This window comes from Raphanus sativus, chromosome 3 (assembly GCF_000801105.2).
Source record: "Raphanus sativus cultivar WK10039 chromosome 3, ASM80110v3, whole genome shotgun sequence".
In the NCBI taxonomy this organism is placed as follows: Eukaryota; Viridiplantae; Streptophyta; class Magnoliopsida; order Brassicales; family Brassicaceae; genus Raphanus; species Raphanus sativus.
The window spans coordinates 16,778,425-16,799,039 of NC_079513.1; the positions used below are offsets into that span (position 1 = coordinate 16,778,425).

The 20,615-nt window shown below is 33.7% G+C and overlaps 4 protein-coding genes across 7 annotated transcripts; 1 reads left to right on the forward strand and 3 right to left on the reverse strand.

The window, feature by feature from the left end:
- Nucleotides 1-2,671: 2,671 nt before the first annotated feature.
- On the reverse strand, nt 2,672-7,960 carry LOC108845330 (uncharacterized). Of its 2 annotated transcripts, none has more exons than XM_018618556.2 (7): nt 7,889-7,960; nt 7,740-7,811; nt 7,486-7,635; nt 7,099-7,263; nt 3,792-3,845; nt 3,497-3,646; nt 2,672-3,047 (listed from the first exon to the last, which is right to left on the reverse strand). In XM_018618556.2, the coding sequence occupies exons 1-7, from the start codon at nt 7,958-7,960 to the stop codon at nt 2,676-2,678; spliced, it is 1,035 nt and encodes a 344-aa protein (XP_018474058.2). In that variant the 3' UTR covers nt 2,672-2,675. The 2 variants fall into 2 exon arrangements, with proteins under 2 accessions (XP_018474058.2, XP_056861883.1); XM_057005903.1 differs by having other exon boundaries at nt 7,877-7,960.
- A 6,639-nt stretch (nt 7,961-14,599) lies between these two features.
- Nucleotides 14,600-15,572, reverse strand: LOC130510036 (uncharacterized). The gene is made up of 2 exons (XM_057006372.1): nt 15,224-15,572; nt 14,600-15,132 (listed from the first exon to the last, which is right to left on the reverse strand). The coding sequence occupies exons 1-2, from the start codon at nt 15,570-15,572 to the stop codon at nt 14,600-14,602; spliced, it is 882 nt and encodes a 293-aa protein (XP_056862352.1).
- Nucleotides 15,573-15,971: 399 nt separating this feature from the next.
- On the reverse strand, nt 15,972-16,624 carry LOC130510037 (uncharacterized). The gene is made up of 3 exons (XM_057006373.1): nt 16,421-16,624; nt 16,194-16,331; nt 15,972-16,073 (listed from the first exon to the last, which is right to left on the reverse strand). Exons 1-3 carry the CDS (start codon nt 16,622-16,624, stop codon nt 15,972-15,974), a joined length of 444 nt encoding a protein of 147 aa, XP_056862353.1.
- An 896-nt stretch (nt 16,625-17,520) lies between these two features.
- On the forward strand, nt 17,521-20,417 carry LOC108836064 (serine/arginine-rich splicing factor RS2Z33). 3 transcript variants are annotated; one of them, XM_057004701.1, is made up of 7 exons: nt 17,521-17,655; nt 17,845-17,959; nt 19,040-19,079; nt 19,211-19,306; nt 19,402-19,589; nt 19,678-19,776; nt 19,871-20,417. In XM_057004701.1, exons 2-7 carry the CDS (start codon nt 17,853-17,855, stop codon nt 20,208-20,210), a joined length of 870 nt encoding a protein of 289 aa, XP_056860681.1. In that variant the 5' UTR covers nt 17,521-17,655; nt 17,845-17,852; the 3' UTR covers nt 20,211-20,417. The 3 variants fall into 3 exon arrangements, with proteins under 3 accessions (XP_056860681.1, XP_056860682.1, XP_056860683.1); XM_057004702.1 differs by having other exon boundaries at nt 17,548-17,655; nt 17,849-17,959; XM_057004703.1 differs by having other exon boundaries at nt 17,630-17,655; nt 18,821-19,079.
- Nucleotides 20,418-20,615: the final 198 nt, after the last annotated feature.

Below are 20,615 nucleotides of genomic sequence, written 5' to 3' on the forward strand. Positions count from 1 at the left end.
TATTTCCCTAAATGAAGGTCAATAGAAGAATTCACGTATCAGCAGTAAACCAATATATAACCAACACTTATTATCGAATATCTATAATATCTTCTATCTCCTCATAAAATTAATAATATTAAAAATAGCAAGGAACAACATATATAAAATCATATATAGTAGAGATATTTATTCTTCATCATATAAGAATCTCGAGTGTTTGATTGGTAGAAATTGTGGTTTTAATCATTTAACTTTGGAATATAAATGGTACGTTTTCTGTTGCAACTATAGATTCTATTAATGTAGATTTATATCAAAAACCTAAATATGAAACTCCAGAAATATTAATTTCTGAAACCAATATATTTTCTAATTTAACTTTTGTGCTGTAGGTTTAAATTATTTTCCTAGAGCATAAATGGTAAATGAAAATGGTTGTGAAAAAAAAGCAATAGAATAATTCGGAACACTTACAATCACCTTACAAAATCATTGTATTTTTCTCAACATTTATGAAATTTCAAAATAAGTAGTCAATAAACAATTAACTGTTTATCTTTTATCAAGGTACTTACAAAAAATGTATTTATTAGATCCAACATTTTTGAAATCGGGTGAAAAATGTCAACAATTTTTTTTTCATGTATTTCTAGAAAGAATAGTTTTCTTGGCAATAACTAAAACTTTTGCCACTGATTATACAGTACAAATACAAATCAGGAAAATATAATAAAGAAAATAGTTACGAAATCAAAATTTTAAACGATTGGAATTTTAACATATGTTTTTCTGTAATATTATTTTAAATAATATAATATGTATTTTTTATCTTTATATACGTTTTGGATTCTAATAAGATAGACTTCATTTTAATAATCAATATTTGTCAAAGTATCCAATATATAATACATATTTAAATATAATAACATAATATTTTAAAATGAATTAAAACTTTATGAAAATAAACCCGGGCATTACGCGATCTTTTTAATTCGAGATGTTTTTAATGATAATTTTTCTAATAATTCACATTTTCTGCTATTCAGTGTTCTAGCTATGAAGAGAGAGATGACATCTAAAACTTCTTCACCGGATATGGATATTCCACTACTTCCAAGTACGACCACATATACTATGAATCAAATAATTGATTTATATTCCTAAGTTATGCTCATTGATTAATTTCAAAATAATTTCAGGCTCTCCACCTCAAAAAAAACCCAACAGATCTACATGCTTCTTCTGCAAAATTCCAGCATCCTATTTATGAGATCCACTTTTCTATTTTAAAACTTTAATATCATCTCTTAGTAATGATAATAACTTTCCTATGCAACTATTATCTCCATTCAGATTTAATTTTATCAATATTTCATCTACTCCATACAACAACTAATTTTTATAAGCAAAAACAAAATATGTTATGGTTGAAATTTTATTCATAATAACACCACTATTTTCCTTACATTTCAATATATTCTGGAAATATTTACTATGTTGAAAACCCCATACACCTTACTTCTTTAAAAATAACGTCTTTCACACCTCAACCTCTTCTTATTCCTTTTATTCATATCCCATCTAAAAATATATTGTGTTTCGGCTGATACAAACATACCGAACTTTATTGTCAACTATTTTTTTAAAAACTAATATATTTTAATCTTTTTCACAAATTAAAAATCTTCCCTGCTACGCACTACTTTCACATTGCACAAATCAACTTCCGAAAAACTCATTTAAAAATACCTGATAACTCTAAATATTATTTAAAGATTCCTAATCTAACACAAATAGTTAAATCTATTTTCCGCGCGTAGCGCGGACAAAGAATCTAGTAACAATAAATAGCATTGGCAATATGCTATTAATCGGCTAATAGTAATTATATCAAAGAGGTATATAACATCTTACTATCAATTTCAGTCAGTACCTAGATCATTGGCCCGGTCGTATCTCGCTGAGAATAATGTCTCTTTACCATTTCATCAACAATAAAATTTCTTGAATCAAAGTAATCTGAAAATATTTTTATTCGTTGGACGCCGACATAGGATCTTTGCCTGGTTTTTGCGCAACTAGTTTTGAGATGGTCTCGTCTTGATCGTTTGAGGAATAACCGAAGAAATATTCAAACAAAAGATGATGAACTTTGGGAAAAAATAATCATGATCTTATTTGAAACTATGGTGATGAATAATTGGATGGGATTATGTAAATATAGAGTTAGGATATAACATCTTTTTATTTTGTTTAGACTCATTAGAAGAAATAATTCTGTGAAAAAAGATTAAGAAAGAAAATAAATGAGAGAGAAAAATCTTTATAAATATTTTCGATATCATAGTAAATCTATTTTGTCAGCTATTATCGTAGACACTAAACTAGAAACAAAGCCTAAACATCAAGAAATGAGAGGTTTATGGTCATTTCGATTACATTTTATCCACAATAGCTTTAACTCTTTTACTGTACTTGGTCTTTTGTTAATTTAGACATTTTCTATGGTTTTTGAGCAAATTAGCTCTTGTTTCTTTATTTTGAAGAATAAATGATAATGTATTTTAAGGTATTAAAAAACACATAATGAAGTTTGAGCGAGAAAGTGAAAGATGAACATAGTTTCGTCAAATTTTATTTACTTTTCAAATTTATAATGTTGGTCGGTAGTACATATGTAAAACTCATAATCATCAAGTACCACAGTCTCCACCCGGACCTCCAAAGGAGAATGATACTCCGTTTGGCTTGGAATAACCCCAATACGTTAATCTATAACACTGGAGCGAATCTGAATAACGTCTTGTTTTCCTGTCTTCAATATCAAGTAATTGATTGTTAGAGTTCCTAACTTTCACATGCAAAAAAAATGAACTTTTCTGAAAGTCAATAACCGGAAAATGTCCATTTCCCATTGGAGGACTGACTCCATCCGGAGACATAAAGGAATTTCCTCCAAAACGTATTAAAGATGCTCCTTCATTTAAATGTGTCAATAATTCTTTGGGCCAATAACCAATTACTTCATTAAATATTTTTAATGCCCAGTGTCCGCTGAAGCCATCCTAATAAAATATTGAAACAAAAAGAAATTAAGAAAATATCTAAAATTTAGAAGAATAATGTGATTTTAATAAGAAATTAATAGAAACTATATTAAAAACTAAAAAGATATAATATGAAGACACATCCGAAATATTTCAGAAGCGTGAGTGTTTTTTAAAAACTTTGAGTTTTATTAAGATACTTCTTTGTTTTCTATAGATATCCTTTTTGTGTCTTCACACTTATTAAAAAGCTTACTAAAATCTAGTTATAAATATATCATTGTCTATAGTTAATTATTTTTAAAAAATCAATATGCGATTAATTTTTGAAATTTACAATTTATTGTGATTGTAAAATTAATATAAAACATTAAAAATTTAAATTTTAAATATGAATATTCATTTTTTATAAAAAACTATTGTATAATCGATTTACTTTATTGTATAGAAACTAGAAATTTTTTTACCTGGAATACTTGTGGAGTGAAAGTAAATGACTTATTACTACCATAGATAGATGTTCTAGGAAACGCTATTCCAATCCACGGAATTCGAGTTACAATAATAAAGCCAGGACACTGTATGTTGTAGCATCCTGACTTTTTGTAACCATCCGCCTGATAAATTAAAAAAGAATTAGAAGGCAAGATAATATGGAAGGAGAAAGACTAATGGTTCTGCTTTGTTTTAAATTTGTAATTAATCACGAACTGTTTACTGGTTTGCAATGTATAAAGAAACATAATTACGAAAAATACTTACGGTCCAATATATTGTAAATCTCGTGCGACTGTCACCATACAATCTTGGATGTACCTAAATAAAATTATAAAATACATGATGAAACATACTATTCCAAAATACGTGTTAATGTGGATAATTTGTTGGATGACCGTAAAAAAATTACTGTAAAGTTAATTTCTAATATATATTTTATATACTTGTATTCAATATATCTGTAAGAATTAGAGAAATTACAGAAATGTTTTTCTACAATTTAAAAATCAATATTATACAGTTTTAAATGAAACTAGATTTTGATCCGCGTTTTTAAAGCGCGGGTTTATTTTCTTTTATTTTTTTCTAAATTGACAAATATTTAGTAAATGTCACATTTTCATATATTTGTTTTTTATAAAAGACTTAAATTTTTTATCTTTCTTTATCGTGTTTCATTTTAAATGAGTATAGGTCTGAGCACAATATCCGGACCCGAAGAACCAACCTGAACCGACCTGAAAATCAGGGTCCCGAACCGATCAGACCCCGGGTAAATATCCGAATGAGTTCTAAATTGCTATATCCGAGAACCGGTCCCAAACCCAACCCGAACCGAAAACTAAATAAGTACCCGAAGATATCTGAAATGTGAATATATATCTAAAAACATATGTTATAATTATATTTATAATTATTTTAATATTTTAAATTAATATTATAAGTTAACTATAGTAATTATTTTTAGTATTTTTAAGTATTTTTGGATAAAATATGATAATTTGGATAAAATTTTACCCAAAAAACTGTATATAATGGATATTTTTGGTTTCTTTTGGTTACTTTTGAGTAATTTGGATACAAAAATTTGAATTGAATCAGATACTTTGGTTACTTTGAGTATAAATAACCGAACCCGTTTTAGATACTTTGGTTATTTGGTTATTTTCCAGGTTTTATGCATGAGAACCGAACCCACCCGGACCCGGAAAGACCTGATTCGAAACCGATCCAAAATTTTATAATACCCAAATGGGGTTTAATTTCAAAACCCGAAAAACCCAATACTCAAAAGAACCGATTCGTACCCGAATGAGTATCCGAACGTCCAGATCTAATGAGTATTTATGTTTAGAAAATTAAACTTTATTTTTAATGAATTAATTAAGTTGATATAACTCTAATAAATTAATTTTATTATGTGGTTATTTTTTTAATAAAAAGATATATACTTTTAATAAAGATTTATACTTTTCTATGAAAAAATTCAATTTTTTATGATGCTTAAATTATATTAAAAATAAAAAACATAATAATTAAGTGATTAATTTTTGTTCACTACACAAAATATTAAGAATGATTGAAAATAAATTATTTGAACTTGGAAAAAAAAATAAGAATTGGATCTGATTTTTTAATCGGCCCAAATGGCCCAAAAGAGATGATGTGGACAGTGGGTTAGATCCAAAAAAATGACCCAATATAGATTTGTTATTAATATTACTTGATTACCCTTAATAAAATATGCAATGTTAGTAAAAAATGGTATTTTTAGTAAAAAGACCAATATGATCCTGCTTTAATAGTATACTAGATTTTGACCCGCACGCCCGTGCGGGTATATTTTTTATAAAATGTGTTGATATTTGTTTTTCATGTCAATATTAGAATTGAGCAAAAAAAACTCGAATCCAGAAAATCGAAACGATCCTGATCCAAAAAGAAGTACGAACCCGAACCGAAATTGATTAAATATCTAAATTATTCAAAATTTTGGTATTTAGATAACTGAAACTGAATCCGATCCAAACCGAAGTATTTTGGATATCTAAATGTATTTAAAAAGATTTATATACTTATATATATATGTGTATATATATTATTTTTTAGATTTAATGTATATAAAAACATCCAGAATATATATGATACTTTTAAGTTAGTTTAAATAATTGAAAACATATATAAATAGTCAAATATAAATATTTAAAATATTTAAAGTATACTCAAAACACCAAAATACTGAAAATAATTATTGATTCTCTATCTAAATATTTAAATCAAACCAATTTATATGTTAAGTTTATGTATTCTGATATATGTTATTCAAATTTATATGTAATATATTATTTTGTTTATATATTTTGAATTTTACGGTATATAATGAATTTTAAAAATAATTTAAATGGTTTATCCGAATCTGAACGAACCCGCAAAGATCTGAATCGAAGATGAACCAAAATTTAGAAATATCTGAATGAGACTGAAATCTTTGACCCTAGAAACCCGAAACCCAAACAGACCCGAACCAAATACGAATGGGGTCCCCGAAATCGCACCCCTAATTCACAATCTATTTTTTCCCTTTAAAAACAGAACAAACATATAATTAATAGTATTTTATACGTACTATCATATAAATAATCACATATATTATATTTTTAAAACTTAATGTGAAATATAAAAATCATAATTTAAGTTTGTATATGAAATTTGACTTTTATTGTATTTTTGTATATATTGAAAACATTTTTTAATAATGATTATTGGAAAATATTTTAGTAAAAATAAATTTTTGAAATATGTATATTTTGAATCCATTTTTGATATAAATAAATTTAAATTATTATTTTGATTTGAAATATATATATATATATATATATATATATATATATATATATATATATATAGTGTAAATTTTGTTTATGATTATTTTAGACAAATGATATTTTTAGATAATTAGATTAGCTCATTCTTTGTATATTTTAAAGTTGGCTCAGATAGATTGTTTTCATAACATAATAAATTTCCAAATTTTTTTAAATAACATAAATTCATTCTTTTCTTAAAGTTATGATATCTATATTTTCAAACAACATTATATCTTTTTATATTGATATTTATATTTCCAAACAAATTTATTTATTTTTAAAATTACTATCAAAATTTTCAAACAAACATCTTTTTAAAATTGTTATACATATTTCCAAACAAACTTAATTTATACTTCATTTTAATAACATAGACAATGATAGTGATCATGATATGGGCAAGGTACAATAAGCCCAAGACATATAATACTATTTGAAACAAAACCCACGACTTTTATGGTAATGTCAACATAATGGGTTTTGTAGAGAATGTTAAAAACGGCAGTATTTTAATGAATGGCATGAAGTTGTAATTTTTGAGGAAAATTTAGGGTTAATTACTAATTGTACTTCAGTTTTAATAGATTAGATATTTCCATTTAATATTCATACGTGAATCTAATGACAATAACACATTTATAATATTTTTTAAATGATAATAACACATTTCAGGGGTGAAGAAAAAAAGTTTTACGGTAACTTACTGCCCAACCAACTTGAATGCTATTGAGTTCATTACGAGGTCCATTCTCTAACCATATTTGACTTTTACTATACTGGTTATTCTGCAGAGTTAAGCTATGAAGACTTATATTAGCTTCTGCTCCTCGATAGATGCTCCCATCCAAAACGGTCTCGATTGTTGCAAACTGTACTCACAAAAATATAAAAATTTACTCAAATTGTATTATAATCAACAAGGCTAGTAAGAAGGAAACAACGTGAATATCTACAAATGGTAAAATCGTCTTTTATTAGTTCCAGAAAAATGTATAACTGAGTTGGTGATCAGAATTATACAGTATAATCTTTTTGCAGTGCAATAAATGGATCTATTGCTTAAAAAAATAATGAAAAAGAAGAAATTTTACATGTTGCCCTGGATACTCGACTGTGTCAAGATGAACGCTCTTAGTTTCGTTTCTTTGTTTTAAGATTGGCACTGTTCCTTTTGAACAACTTTGATAATTCGTTTTATATTCACTTTTTCTATCAAGATCTGCATCCAAATTGAAAGTTTCCTGTAGTTTTTACACACAAATTAACAAGATTAAGAATTTATTTTAGAAGATTATGCTCTTACAAGATTATTTCATGTTTAACCGAACCATAATCACCACCATACCGGAATCTTATGGTGTTTCAGCAATGGATGTTTGAAAGCTGGTTGTTTGTATATATCAACACAGTCAAATTCCTGCAACATTGATTAGAAAATGAATTCTAAATTGAAAATATCAAATCTTAGAAAATTTAAAACACAGTAAATCTCACATCAGTGTTTCCTTCAACCGCTTGCGTTAAAAGCACATAAGAAAAGAGAACGAAGAGTATATGTAAAGCCATTGTTTTTTTTAGTTCAATTTCTCCATTGATATTGATCGTCTTATATAAACCAATGTAAGTCAACAACCAATTAATTTATTGCCAGACATATTATCTTAGGGACGTTACGTTAATACTCAGTCAGCATTACAGTTTGAGTGATATTGCCTTATGAACGTTACGTTACGTTACTAGTCATATAAACCAATTTGAGTCGGTCGACAAAAGAAAAAGACAATTTGAGTCAACAACTAATTAGTTTTTCATGGGCTTTTTTTATTAAAAAAAAATAGACTCTCTCTCTTTTGCTAGAGAGAGAAATTTTATCTCCTCAAAATCCTTCAAAGGGATGGAGATAGGTTTGTTTCTTTTGTTGTTTTGTTTGATCATAAGTCAGCTAGTAGTATCTCTTTCTTTCATTGACTTATGATCTTTTATTTTAGTTATGGGATCTTCCCGTTCTAAATCGGGATTTTTGTTTTCTTGAACTCAAATCGGAGTGGGTTAACAACCATCTTATATCGTTTTCTGATGTTGAGCTGAACAGTTCAACTTGAACTAATAAAAAAAATTGATCAGCTTTTGATCGAATTTTTACTGTGCTTCTCTTTGTTTGCATACTCACTCCTATCCTCTTTTATTTTCACTCGGAATTTACCATGTTAGAGAGGGTTATTTCGTGCCTTTCAGATCCGCCAATCCTTAGTGGGGAGGGAACAGATCTCAGATTAAAATATTTACCGGAGAGGAGATGGAGGTGCGCTCTTCTTAACAAGCAGAGAAAGATTAAAGAATAGAAGCTAGCTTAAGTTGGTATTGGTGTTTGGAGCATCGTTGCTCTCAACGTCGACCGGAGAGGGACAAAGTATTAGTGTACATACTGAATTATTGTATTGTGTAAACCGGATGTAAACAAATACCATAATTCAGTATGTACACTAATACAAAGCAACAAGAAATGATTACGTCGACTTCACGAAGGAGTTGCTACAGGGTTGCATGATGGATGCGTTTCGTCGCTTGCGTTGATGTTGAACACTTGGGAGCAGAGATAAACACCCTAAGCGTTTCCTCAAATTTGGGCTTAAATTGTAAATTTGTTTAGTTAAAGCTCTGTTGGGCCTCATTTGTAAAGCCGATGACTCTTGTTTCATTCCCATTGATTGGGCTTAAATTAATGATACTTGGCGTTTATTTTTTTTATTTTTTTTTATCAAAGGCGTTTATTTAATTTTAGTCTTTTTTTCTGTCAACAGTCTTTTGTTTATTTATAGTTTTCTAGACATTTACCACCATCGTGACCAAAAAAAAAAGAAAGACATATTTATCACCAATGTCAATAATTATTAATAGTTATGAAAATATAAAATATTATGTTGATAGGTGAAACAAATTTGGCTACAAACGATACGAATTAGCTAGCGAATTAATAGATTACAAATTTCCAAAAACTGGACAATAAACTTATGAAATAAAATATATGTTCTGTTACATTAAAAGTACATACAAATGTGGATCACCTAGCTCAAAGAGCTACTCTCTTGGATGCGATCACCTAGCTCTAAGAGACTGGTTCTACTCAGGAAATTAGCTGCACAATCCGTGGTGTTTCATCTATGGAAGCAACGAAATAACCTGATTCACAACCACACCTCCATCCTGGCTGCTGCTGTGTTCAGGATGATTGATAAAGAAATGAAGAATATTATCTCCTTTAGAAGAAAGAAGAAAAGCTTCTGAAATCTTATGACTATGTGGATGTGTTAGGCCTCTAGTCTTTAGTTTATTTCTTGTGATCCAGCTTGTTTTTTCCTTTATTTTTGCCGAGATGGTTCGATCGTAAGATGCTACTTTTGTAAAATCTTTCCATCATATATGATATTTAAAGTTTAGCAAAAAAAAAAGTAAATACAATATCATTGCCGTTGACAAAAAAAACATACAATATCATTGCCTTATCTGTACAGAAAACTAAACTAAATTTATACGACACGTTGGACAAGTATTTCCATTCCACTTACGTAGACAATCTATGGAATGCATGGCCACATAGTGTATTTGCCATTACTACATTGGATTCAAATTCCTCTAGGCAGATATTGCACTCCATTTCCCCATGTACAAATACAAAGTCTTCTATTAGTACAGAAGCTAGTTGTACTTCTTGATGTCCTAATTCTATGTCTCCAGTTGGTACTGGAGATTGAGTAGTAGTATAATAATACATTCTTAGTAATCTGATTACGCAATAAAATATCAGACCTGCGCCAACACTTATCGTCACAGATCCTAGCATCAGAAAGATCTGACTTTCAACTGAAGAACCATTATCATCGTAAGGCGAAAACATCTATAAAGCGTAAGAAAATACAAAAATGTAAGTTTAAAAGAAACGGTTAAGAAATTTGAAGCCAAGCAAAAAAAAAAAAAAACAGTGGCTTTACCTCGAAGCCGCTGAAGAAGCTCTGATTCACATCAAGATTTAATTACTGTTACGCGTTAGTGGTACGAGTTTTCTGAAGAAAAGAGGAGGATTACAAAAAAAGAACATGCATATTTTCTCTCTCTTTTTGAGGTTTCAGAGAAAATAATACACCAAGATCCAGATAATGTGAAAAGTTGATGAGGTTTCGATTTTTTCAAGATAATAACTTTGTCTTCTCGTCATACCATACATACTTTAATTTTTAACAGCAAACCTGAATAAGAATAATGATTATGACATATATCTCGGTTAGGTTATCAATATCAAGAACTCTATATAATTGAGTATCTCAAAATTATAATATATTTAATGAAATAAAAAATATAATTTCTTTTACGAAGAGTTCGATTTGTTTATATTTTGAAGAAAAAAAATCAAAACAATGCATAGTAAATAGAGTAAGATGAAAAATTTGCGTAATGAGGAAATAGAAAGCCCAAGCCTGAAATCTACTTCTTTTTTTTTTCCAAATTAAAATTATATTGAAGGCCTAAAGTCCGAAATTTGCAGGGTCCAAACCCATTTAAACTTACAAAACACACCAAAGCCCACAATACACACCGGGCCAAAAAACAAAGAAAAGGAAAATGGGCCAAAGTGCATTTCCATAATCCCCACCGACAGCTCGAAATACACCCCAACCAGCTAGCTAGGAGAGGAGCTGGCGCGACAGGATCTCCTCCATTCATGCTGCATGCGTCTTCGCCGCTTCGACTCAACCGCCACCGCTGCAACTCACCTGCATCCGACGCTACACCGCCGGAGCATCACCATCGAAAGCCTCGTTCTTCGGAGCTTAGCAACCGACAAGCCTCCACAATAACTCATCACCGTTCCCCAACGCACTTGTCTCTTAATGGTGGAACCGCCTCTCTTCCGGCGGGCTTTTCACAGAGAGCTTCATCGGACTAACCGAGAGCTCATCCCACCCATCAAACGCCGCCGAGACCCGAAACCTCTGCTACACTTCTCTTGTCGGCGTCGTCATCACCGGAGATCATCATCGTCTACCAAGATCTCCTCCGAGATGACTAGATCCAAATCCTGCCGACAAGAACCACAACCTCATCTTTCACTGAAGCCATCCTAGTAACCAAACCCCCGCAAAACTATGGGTTCCAAGCCGACAAGGTAGAGCTATGAGGTCCTCTACCTTTCGGAGCCAAAACCGACGAAGGCGGAGCAAAGAAAACCTCCCTTTCCCGGACACTAGAACCGGCGGCGGTGAAGCTGAGAGAGCCTACACCTCCCAGAGAAAAGCCGTTGTCGACAGATCTGCGGTAGCCTCTGTCTCCTGGAAAAACCTTGAGCATGCAAATCCGTCTTCTCACGCCGTGAATTTCTACCCGAACGCGTCTTCCCTCCAAGCGAGGAACCACCTCAGAATGATGGCTCCACTCCATAGCTCAAACAAGGTGTTCGGTGAGAAACGATAGAGAAGAAACATCGGACGACAACTATGATGGAAAGAAAGAGGCTCCGGCGATGGCACGGGCGCTCACGCGCCGCCCAATCGCCGAAACCAAACTCAGATCGCCTTTTCTCTCTTTTTCTCTCTCTCTTTGGCTTATGGTTGTTCCTGAAATCTACCTCTTGCCATTGAAAAAGTACAAACCCTCATTTATATATGTCTATCCGGATATCCGGATACCTTTAAATAGTCATAACTTCGGACCGGTTAAATCGCCTATAATTGAAAACTTTTTACTATAATCATACGAGGAAATATATTGATATGCATGTTATATAATTGATATGTATTTTATATGTTTTCTTCTATATATAACCAGTGTAAAGTATGTGAAGGAACACAAACTTAACTACCACTCTCCAAATCTAAACAAGATGTCCATGTCAACACTAGATGCTCTACTAGAGCCATATGTCGTCCAACCTCTCGCTTAAGTATTCTCTCTTTTGGATCTAAGTCTTTACATGTGTTTTTTCTTGGTTGATTATATCTTAAAAACTTCATAGTAAGTGGAGTTGGACCATCTGTAGACTGTATATATTAGAATTTCTTTAGTCTAGTATTGATGTGGGACTTAAATTGATTATTTATTTACCAGAGTAAGTTTTCTTAACTAACATTACTTGACATTATCACAACCTTTGGTTATATACTTTCATTTCGTAACCACAAAGTTACGTATGTATAATCATTGCATGGATTTTTGTTCGGTTAGAAACATTTGGTTTCTAGAGATTACAACATGTTTATGCAGGAAAGACTCGAACTACATAACCAATTGCAACGAGGGCCAGTGTGCAACAAGAGATCACAGATACAAATCGTACATCTGCCTGAAGTGAAAGCTATACCACGGTTATAAGGGCATCCGCATTAGTAGGGATGTTGTATTGGGTTACCCAGCCCAACCCAACCCTATAAAATATAAACCCAACCCTATTCTAACCCAACCCAACATTAACCCTAATAGTCTATGCATGAAGGGGTTGGGTTAGGGTTACCCATTTTATAAAATCTTTTAAAACAAAAGCAAATAATATTAACATGATTAACACTGTTTAGTTATTTTGAGAATTTTGACAGAAAATGAGATTTTGCAAATTCAACAAAAAAAACAAAATTTTGTGTTTTTGGGCAGAAAACCTTAATTTTTTGATTCGGACAGAAAAATTCAATTTCCAGGTTTTGGTGGAAAAATTTATTTTTCTGGTTTTGACGGGAAAACTCATTATTGTGGTATTGGCGAGAAAACTCAATTTTTCGATTTTGGCAGAAAACAAAAATTTCTAAATTTTGACGGAAAAATTTGATTCCCAGTTTTAGCGGAAAACTCGATTTCCCGGTTTTGGTTGGAAAATTCGATTTTCCGGTTTTGGCGGGAAACCTCGATTTCTCGGTTTTCTCGGGAAAACTCGATTTCTCGGTTTTCTAGGAAAAAACCAATTTCTCGTTTTTCTCGGAAAACTTGATTTGTCGGTTTTCTCGGGAAAACTTGATTTCTCGGTTTTGGCAAAAAACCCCGACTTCTCGGTTTTAGCGGGAAACCCCAATTTCTTGGTTTTCTCGGGAAAACTAGATTTTTCGGTTTTCTTGGGAAAGCCCGATTTCTCGGTTTTCTCGAAAAAACCCGATTTCTCGGTTTTGGCGGGAAACCCCTGATTTCTCATTTTTCTCGGGAAACCCGATTTTTCGGTTTTCTCTCAAAACAAGATTTCTCGGTTTTCTTGAAAAAACCTGATTTCTCGGGAAAACTCGATTTCTCGGTTTCAGCGGGATAACTCGTTTTCTTGGTTTTGGCCGGAAACCCTAATTTTCGGTTTTGGCGGGAAACCCCGGTTTCTCGTTTTTGGCGGAAAAACTCAATTTCTCGATTTCTTGGTTTTGACGGAAAAATTCGATTTCCCAATTTTGGCTTGAAAACTCGATTTTTCGGGTTTCTCGGTTTTGGTGGAAAAACTTAATTATTCGATTTTGGCGGGAAAAACCAGTTTTACGGTTTATGCGGAAAAACTCTATTTTGTGGTTTTTGGTGGGAAAACTCGATTTTGTGGTTTTTCGGAAAAACTTGATTTTTCCGATTTTGGCGAAAAAACCGATTTGGCAAAATATTTTTTTTTTATTTTGACGGAAAAAAATCATTTCTGAAATTTTATAGAAACATTTTTAGCAATTTTAACGAAAAATCAAAAAAAAAAATTGAGGGTTTGACCCTACACCAAAACATTGTTCTATAACAAAAAAATATCTAATAGGGTTAACCCTGTGAAAACCCTTTATTTCTTTAGCCCAGCTCTAAAATGGCCCTAAACATTTTATGAATAATACATTTGGGTTAGGGTTCTTAAATTATTGAATGGGTTGGGTCAGCCCTAAATCTCACAACCCTATATAACATCCCTACGCATTAGTGAACCCCTTGATGGGGTTCATAAGAATTTTTTATTACTTTTTTGGTGGGACCGTAAACAGTGATGAACCTCTATCTAGTGTGCATCTGCATTAGTGAACCCGAAAATAGAGTTTTTAGGAATAAAATAATATATAAATATATATTTTTTTCTAATACTTTGAGGATTCATAAATAAAATAAAATATATATTAAATTTTTAAAAAGTTTTGATTCAATACAATGATTATTGATTACATAATTTTTTTTTTTTAAAGTTTTTATTCAATACATTGACAATTGACCAACATACAAAGATTATTCATCAACATTACCAAATTTTTGCCATATATTTTCAACTAAATCAGCTTTTAAACGAGCATGTATCTGTGAATCGCGAACCTCATTGCGAATGACACGGCTGATATTACCGATATTAAAACTTGTTGTGCCTTGCACCTGGGAACTTCTGCTTGACTCTCCTGTCTCGAACTCAGAAGTATCAATTTGACCGTATCCGCTTCGTTCGTTCTCTACTATCATATTGTGCAATATGACACAAGTTCTCATAATCTTTCCTATCTTTTTCTTGTCCCATAGTAGAGCTGGGTTTCTAACTATTGCAAACCTCGATTGCAATACTCCAAAAGCACGTTCAACATCTTTTCTGGTGGATTCTTGATGTTCAGCAAATAGTGATGCTTTAGGACTTTGAGGAAGTGAGATGGATTGGATAAATGCTGCCCAATTCGGATATATTCCGTCAGTTAGATAGTACGCCATACGATAAGTATGGTTGTTGACCTTGAAATTAACTTTCGGTGCTCGGCCTTCTTCAATGTCTTTGAAAACTGGTGATCGATCAAGAACATTGATATCGTTGAGGGTGCCCGGTAATCCAAAAAATGCATGCCATATCCAAAGATCTTGTGATGCCACAACCTCTAAGACAATTGTCGGCTTTCCTGAACCACGTGCGTACTGCCCTCTCCAAGCCCTTGGGCAGTTTTTCCACTCCCAATGCATACAATCGATGCTGCCTATCATCCCTGGAAACGGAGCCAACGAGTTGAGGGCTAGCATTGAAGTACTCTTCAATTCTCTTCCAAAACGCCTCTGCCTTCTGGTCAGTACTCACAATGGGATCCTTGCTAGTGTTCAACCAAGCACTGATCAGCACCACGTCTTCCTTGGTTGTCCACTTGCGCCTTTCCACCGGTTTAGGAACCTCAGAACACCTTATGTCTATTGTTTCACTGCTATGGGAAGCTATTAGGGAAAAAGGATCCATTTTGGGTTGCGATGTGTTTTCAAGGTTGGTTTCGGTTTTAAAGTTTGTGTGTTGCAGATGTGGTTTGTGTGTGTTTTAAAATGAGGATTGCCTATGTTTTAAACTAGTTTTGCCTTTCAAAGGACAAATAAATTAAACATACTCTAACTACCAACAATTAATTATTGTTAACTACACTACAACTAGTTTCACAGAAAGCATTCATTACACACATCAAATCAATTTTAAACTCTCCACCATTCATTGCGCAACTAACCAAAACAAAGTTAATGAAAAAAATTCAAGACAATTGTACTACGACTTCAACTTTACATACTTCAATTCAGTTCCAGTTCTACTATACCTAGTTCAAGTTCAGTGTTACTATTTCTAGTTCAAGTTTAGTGTTACCTTTTCTTTTTAGTCGAAGCAGACCTTCTCCAACTGCGAGACCTGCACAGTGAGGTTATAAATCTCAGCGTTGAGATGATCAACAACCCCCGTGAGGCTTTTAACCTCTGCCTGGACATGTAAACAAAGAGAGACAATGTGTTAGTGAAGTAATAAAATCAAAACAAAAATATTACAGAGAACATAAAATATAAAGAAAAACATGACAAAGAAACAGTGACTATACTTTACCTCCAGTCCCTCAATCTGTTGTTTCAGCTCCGGCACCCACTTGATCAGCTGCTCAGCCTCCTCCACACGCTTAGTCAAGATTTCGAGTTGCTCCTGGACACCAATCACCCAAGGCTGACGATAATGGAACCCATCACCCTTGTTGACAACAAAAACAAAAACAAATATCAGAAACAATTACTATAACAGATACAAAAACACAAAATATATGCTAGAAGAACCCTTACCTCGTAGTGAATGCACGTGAAGAACCGCTTCCCAGGAAGAGTGTCGTACTGGTCCTTCCCCCTCACCTCGTTAATTATCCTCCCACCACAGGGACACCTCGTCGGAATCCCATACTCCGAATCAGCCACGTATCCCACCATATTCATGTGCTTCATCTGCCTCTTTGCCTCACTTCTATCTTCACCGGGATCCATCTGTACCATAAAGAGAACAAGATGAAGTAAGAAAGAAACAACAACTCGATTAGCCAAGAAAACACAAAAAGCATGACAATATCAAACCGCATGACAATTTCAAACCGAAAATCGAAACCCACATATCGATTTCGAACCCTAACTCGAAACCCCCAAATTCGATTTTCAATCACCGAGTCCTAATCGATTAGCCAAGAAAACACAAAAGCATGACAATATCAAACCGCATGACAATTTCAAACCGAAAACCGAAACCCACATATCGATTTCGAACCCTAACTCGAAACCCTCAAATTCGATTTTGAATCACCGAGCCCTAATCTTTTAAATGAAAGGGTAATCGTTTAAATCAAACGGTGAAACACCTCGAAACTAACCTGAGATCGTCGAGGAGATAGTCCGGCGTCGATTAGATCGTCAAAACCTCCGGGAATCGGCGTCGCTTGAGATATCGCCTCCGAGAGAGACAAACCCTAGTTTTCGAAAAGAGGAGAGAAAATGAGAGAGAGATCTCGAAACCCGGTTTTCCAACGCGTTTACGCGATAGAGCGTGGCCACTGGACGAGCGACACATGCCTTGAACCCGTATCATACGGGTTCACTGGGAAGGATCGGTTCACCGAATTAAACCACCTTTTTCATTTATTTTTCACGTTTGGGCCTATGAACTCGAGCCCACGAACTCGTGGAAATGTCTCAATGCACATGCCCTAAGATCTCCATGAGCCAGAAAGACATCATATGGCTTTCCTTTTCAAACATATCTGTCCTTATAGGCCCAACACCTAAATTGTTGGGCTTGTTACAATTCGAGGCCCAACAGATTGCAATAACCGCGTGGGAAAAATGACAACATCGGGTTTCACCGATTCTTACCTCTCTGCCGTCGGTTTAAGAGGACCACAAAAAATCATTACCGTTGAATCTAGTCGGTTCAATATATAAAAAGGCCCTCTTAACTCTTTGCTACCAATACGCTCTTCTTCCCCCTTTCGGTTTCGAAATTAGGGTTTCGCTCAGCGCTCTCCTTCAATCCCCAGGTATTAACAAATCTATTTGAATCTGATTATTTGGATTGAGATTTTAGCATTCCTCGAGCTCAGATTTGTTTTCTTTTTCTTCAATTGGTTTGCTAAGTCGTGTCTCTTGTCTCTCAAAGAAACTCAAATCTGGTTGTTTGGATTGAAAGTTAGTGTTTTGAATTGGTTTTGTTTTTTTTTTTTTTGTAGTCAGGAAGATGCCTCGCTATGATGATCGTTACGGGAACACTCGTCTTTATGTCGGACACTTGTCATCCAGAACTCGTACCAGAGACCTTGAACGCCTTTTCAACAGATACGGAAGGTAACTCTTTCTCTCTCTTATCTATTGAAAAGTGAAATACTTTTGATTTCTATGTGTTGTTGGGGGGGGGGGGTTGAATAATGGTCTGAATGTGCTGTTTCTTCTTCTTGTCTTAATGAATTTATGAGAAGTTTGTTTGTTTCTGTGTAAGAAGTACATGTACAGAAACGTGGGGGCATAGTTCTAGTAATATGCTGTATATTTTGATATTCGTATCTTTTTAAGGAAAATTTATGGATATAAGTACAGTGTATGCTTTTAACACTTAACTTTTATTAATTTCTGAGAAGTTTGTTTGTTATTGTGCGAGGGACTTATGCAAACAATTTGCACTAGGTATCAGTGGCATAGTTCTTGTAATATACTGTATAATTTGATATCTGTATTTTTTGAGAAAAAACTTAGAGAAGTTGTTAGAAATACAGCAACTCAAGTACCAGTTTTCAAAAATACCACCAATGAAAAACATATACTGACATTTGAGTTTAGGCTTTATTGATTATTGTTTAGGGTTTAGTATTAAGAGGTTAGGGTTGGGTTCCTAAATGTTCTTTAAATATTTGCAAAAATTAGTTTAGTGTTATAAATTTAGGGTATTAGTGAAAATAGTCATTCATTAATGAAAGTGGTATCAAACTTATGATAGAATTGAAATTTCCCCAAAAACTTATGATATAATGTATGCTTTTAACTTCTGAGAAGTTTGTTTGTTATTCTGCGAGAAGCATATACAGAAACTTAACAGTAATTATCGAGAGGCATAGTTCTAGTTATAGATATTTTTTTTTATTTCCATCTTTGAGGGAAAAAATGGATCTAGGGTATAGTGTATGCTTTTTAACTTGAATGATCTTATTGAAGGTCTCTGGGATTTTGCCTAAACCTGGAGGTGTTTGATGAATGGTGTTTGATGAATGGGTGGTTTTGGTGGAAATTCTCGCCAGGCGTATAGAGGGCGCCTCGGCGGCTCTGTTTGTAGTGTTTTTTTTTTTGAAGTGTTTTGATGGAACATGGAGACTCAGTCTCGAAATGGTGTTTTAATGATGGCCTTACCTTTTATGCCAACAATTTCTTACACAGAGTGCGAGATGTGGATATGAAGCGGGACTATGCTTTTGTTGTAAGTACAAAATCTCTTTTATTAAAAGTTTCCGTTGTGCCAAGTTGTTTTTGTTGTTATGAACTATATGCATGATGTGGTCAAACACACACTATGCATGTTGCTTTTTTTATTTCCCTCTGAAAAAACAGGAGTTTAGTGATCCCCGTGATGCTGATGACGCGAGACATTACTTGGATGGAAGAGACTTCGATGGAAGTCGCATCACTGTGGAGTTTTCAAGAGGGGTGAGTATTATTTTGGTTTTGGATTTCTATTCAAGGCTCTTATCCTGTTTGTCAAATTCAAATGGATATATATCATATGTTTGTATGATTGATAGGCACCTCGTGGCTCTCGGGACTATGACAGCAGAGGCCCGCCTCCTGGAGCTGGTCGCTGTTTTAACTGTGGTGTTGACGGTCATTGGGCTCGAGACTGCACTGCAGGGGACTGGAAGAACAAGTGTTACCGCTGCGGGGAGAGAGGACATATTGAGAGAAACTGCAAGAACAGTCCCAAGAAGCTCAGGTTTTCAGTAGAATGCAATCTTTTTGTGTGAATAGTGTAGATGATTACAGTTTCTGATAACCATTTTTTTTTCTTGGTTGTACAATAGGCGAAGTGGAAGCTACTCCAGGTCACCTGTAAGATCCCGTTCTCCTCCTCGTCGTAGAAGAAGCCCAAGCCGTAGCAGGAGTCTTAGCCGAAGCTACAGGTTAGTATTTTATATGTTTACATGGTTAGAACCTAAGAACATGATCTCTCTAAACAACTCCAGTTGACTTGTTATTGTTTTCTTTTATGGTCAGCCGATCAAGATCTCCAGTGAAAAGAAGAGAGAGAAGTGTCGAGGAGAGATCTCGCAGTCCAAAGAGAATGGAGGACTCTCTATCGCCAAGAGGCAGGGACCGTAGTCCGATTATGGACGATGAAGGTAGCCCGAGGATCATAGACGGGAGCCCTCCACCTTCTCCAAAGCTTGAAAAGCAAGCAGGATCAGACCATGACGGTGGTGGCAGCCCTCAAAACAATGGTAATGGCAGCAACACTGTGGGACGCAGTGCTGACAGCCCGAGAGAGGACCGAAGCCCCGTTGATGATGATTACGAGGCCAACCGTGCTTCCCCTAGAGGAAGCGAGTCTCCTTGACTTTGATGGCTCATGGCCTCAAGTCACAGGCACTCTAGCATGTTGTACTATTATATCAGACTGCTCCAGATAATTACTTTCTCTTTTTGTGTTTGTTTGCTTTGGATCTTTTTATGTTCATGTTGTCCGGATTTCTTTCTTTTACTCAATTGAGATGATGGTTAAACTTGCAAGACATTAATGGGTTGGCTTTTCATTTTCAGACAATTTTTTGTTGAAAGTATGGATAATTAAAAACTTGAAAGTTGAGATGACTTGAGGTTGTGAATGTTAGGCATCAGTGATGAAAAGCTACATGATGCTACTAACCGTGTCTGGTACCAAACGTATTGGTTAAAACGTTCAAGGCAAATAATGGATACAAATAAACCAAAAGAATCTTGGTCTTAAGTGGAACTTATAAAA